Genomic DNA, 2776 nt, shown 5'->3' on the forward strand with positions numbered 1-2776 from the left:
CCAGAACAGTTCTGGAAGAGTATTACTTTACTTGTATCAGAAGGTGAAAGCTTTTGGGAAAGCTAGCAAAGTTGCCTTTCTGAGTATTGTATTTCTCCTGACCAAAAAACTTGTTGTCTTGGTGGAAATAGGTAAGACCTATTTATACAAGTCTAAGTGAAACGTACTCTGGCCTCGTAAGAAAAAGAAACGGATGAGTTAAATAGGAGGTGGTAACGCCTGGTATTTATGGATCTTGATGGAATTGATGTTCCATAATGAAAGAGCGTTTCACCATTACTTCCTGCATTTACTAACCGTTTTATTCTTAATATATTGTCTTGAAACGGGCATTTGTGTATGCCGCACGCTGTAAACCGCCAAACCAAAACCCTAAAGAGAATCCCCTAGTTTGTGACATGTATTGATGTCTCGAGTATTTTCGTGGCCTTTGATGTAGGAGCGACATGCCAAAGTGCAAGGGTTGCACGGCATGTGCCAATGGCTTGTGCGAAATGCATTAGTTGTAGGTTGCACATCGGGTGCAAGTGGTAATTCCAAAATGCAAGTGTTGCATGGCATGTGCCAATGGCGCGCGTAGCGGCTTTGACCCTAGGTTTGCATGACTTGGCATGCTAGGTTGCAAGGGTCGCTTGGCATGTGCCAATGGCGCGTGTGGCGGCTTGGCATGCTAGGTTGCAAGCGTCGCTTGGCATGTGCCAATGGCGCGTGTCGCGGCTTGGCCCTAGGTTTGCACGGCTTGGCATGCTAGGTCGCAAGCGTCGCTTGGCATGTGCCAATAGCGCGTGTGGCGGCTTGGCCCTAGGTTTGCACGGCTTGGCATGCTAGGTCGCAAGCGTCGCTTGGCATGTTCCAATGGCGCGTGTGGCGGCTTGGCCCTAGGTTTGCACGGCTTGGCATGCTAGGTCGCTAGCGTCGCTTGGCATGTGCCAATGGCGCGTGTGGAGACTTGGACCTAGGTTTGCACGGCTTGGCATGCTAGGTCGCTAGCGTCGCTTGGCATGTGCCAATGGCGCGTGTGACACAATGATTGTGCGGCTTGGTTTTGGCATGGTTGCCATGATGCGCAGCGATTGTGCGGCTTGGTTTTGGCATGGTGGTCATGATGCACATCGATTGTGCGACTTTGGTTTTGACATGGTTGCCATGATGCACAACGATTGTGCGGCTTTGGTTTTGGCATAGTTGCCATGATGCGCAGCGATTGTGCGGCTTTGGTTTTGGCATAATTGCCATGATGCACAGCGATTGTGCGGCTTAGGCTTTTGTGTGTCGAAACCCTAGTTTAGCATTTGAAAAAAGATACCCTAGTAATTTTTTACATAAGTGCATTAAATGTTCTAATAAATGTGTTTAGCGTCACCGGTGACGTCATGCTATGTGTAAGATTTTACGATTTTACCCTTGTCTAAAAACCACCATCAACACCATGTAAGTAATACAATAAATTATATCACTATGATTTATTTATTTATGGGTCATGATTCATCGGTCAAAAGAATTCATACCGTGGATGGGATAAACCAAACCACAAGTTTACGGAAATCTATCTAAGAATAAGAAAAAGTGCAAGCCACCGTGAAACTTCTTACGAAAAGAGCCTAGCAAATCCCTGACCAACCAAACCCCATTTGGGGAAGCCTATGCAAAGATAAATATTTTGATCAAAAACCATATATACATATTAGTATTTATGTCCCATATTTGATAAGCCTACGATGAAAAAACTTTTTACCTAATCCCGAACATCGAACCCCATTTATTTTACCATATTGGGAATGGTTATAACAACGCGTGTCACCTCAAAATGGATTCATAAATACCCATACCTCAACAAAACCTATGCCATCCCATACTCATGATGGTCTCTTAAGAAAGAGTTTTCTATGAATGAATTGGGCCAACTGGGTTATTTTTTGGGAATTGAAGCAGTTAGAGGGTCTCATAATATTGTTCTGACAAAAAAAAAAATACTTTAGAGTTATTATCTAAGGCACATATGCTTGACAGTAAACCTTGTGATACCCAAGTTACCAAAGGAGCTAGAGTCTCTATACATGATGGAACTAAGTTAGATAATGCTAGTGAGGATAGAACTATTGTTGGCAGTTTGCAGTACTTGACTATCACAAGACCAGATATCTGTTTCGGTGTAAATTACGTTTCTCAGTTTATGCACTCACCCACAAATGTTCATTTTCAACTAGTAAAAAGGATATTGAGATATTTGAAGGGTACATTGGGTTTTGGTATTACATTAAAGAAGGATAGTTTATATTCTTTGAAGGCCTATTCAGACTCAGATTGGGCAGGATGCCCAAATAGAAGAAGGTCAACATCAGGGTTTGCAGTATTCTTGGGTTGTAATTTGATTTCTTGGTCTTCTAAAAAGCAAACTACTGTGTCTAAGTCTTCAGCTGAAGCTGAATACAAGTGTATGTCTGTTGCTTCTGCATAACTTAAATGGCTTGTGGATTTGTTATCCGAATTACAAATTCAAGTTCATACTCCTACATTGCTTTGTTGAGATAATACAAGTGCCTTGGCTTTATCTTCTAATCCTGTTTTTCATGCCAGGACAAAGCATATAGAGATCCAGTACCATACAATCAGAGAACTAGTGGAGCAAGGTTTTCTGCAACTTCAACACATTGCTAGTGAAGATCAACTTGCTGATATATTTACCAAAGGATTGTGTTTTTCTACATTTTCCAGATTATTGCAGACTCTCGTGGATACTCATTTACAATCTACTTCACAGTTATCTTCTGTTTCT

At 42.2% G+C, this 2776-nt stretch overlaps 1 protein-coding gene across 1 annotated transcript; it reads left to right on the forward strand.

The window, feature by feature from the left end:
* The first annotated feature begins 1999 nt into the window (after positions 1-1999).
* Positions 2000-2458, forward strand: LOC113312912 (uncharacterized mitochondrial protein AtMg00810-like). Its single transcript, XM_026561644.1, has one exon. The coding sequence runs from the start codon at positions 2000-2002 to the stop codon at positions 2456-2458; it is 459 nt and encodes a 152-aa protein (XP_026417429.1).
* Positions 2459-2776: the final 318 nt, after the last annotated feature.

Source organism: Papaver somniferum, chromosome 9, assembly GCF_003573695.1.
Source record: "Papaver somniferum cultivar HN1 chromosome 9, ASM357369v1, whole genome shotgun sequence".
In the NCBI taxonomy this organism is placed as follows: domain Eukaryota; kingdom Viridiplantae; phylum Streptophyta; class Magnoliopsida; order Ranunculales; family Papaveraceae; genus Papaver; species Papaver somniferum.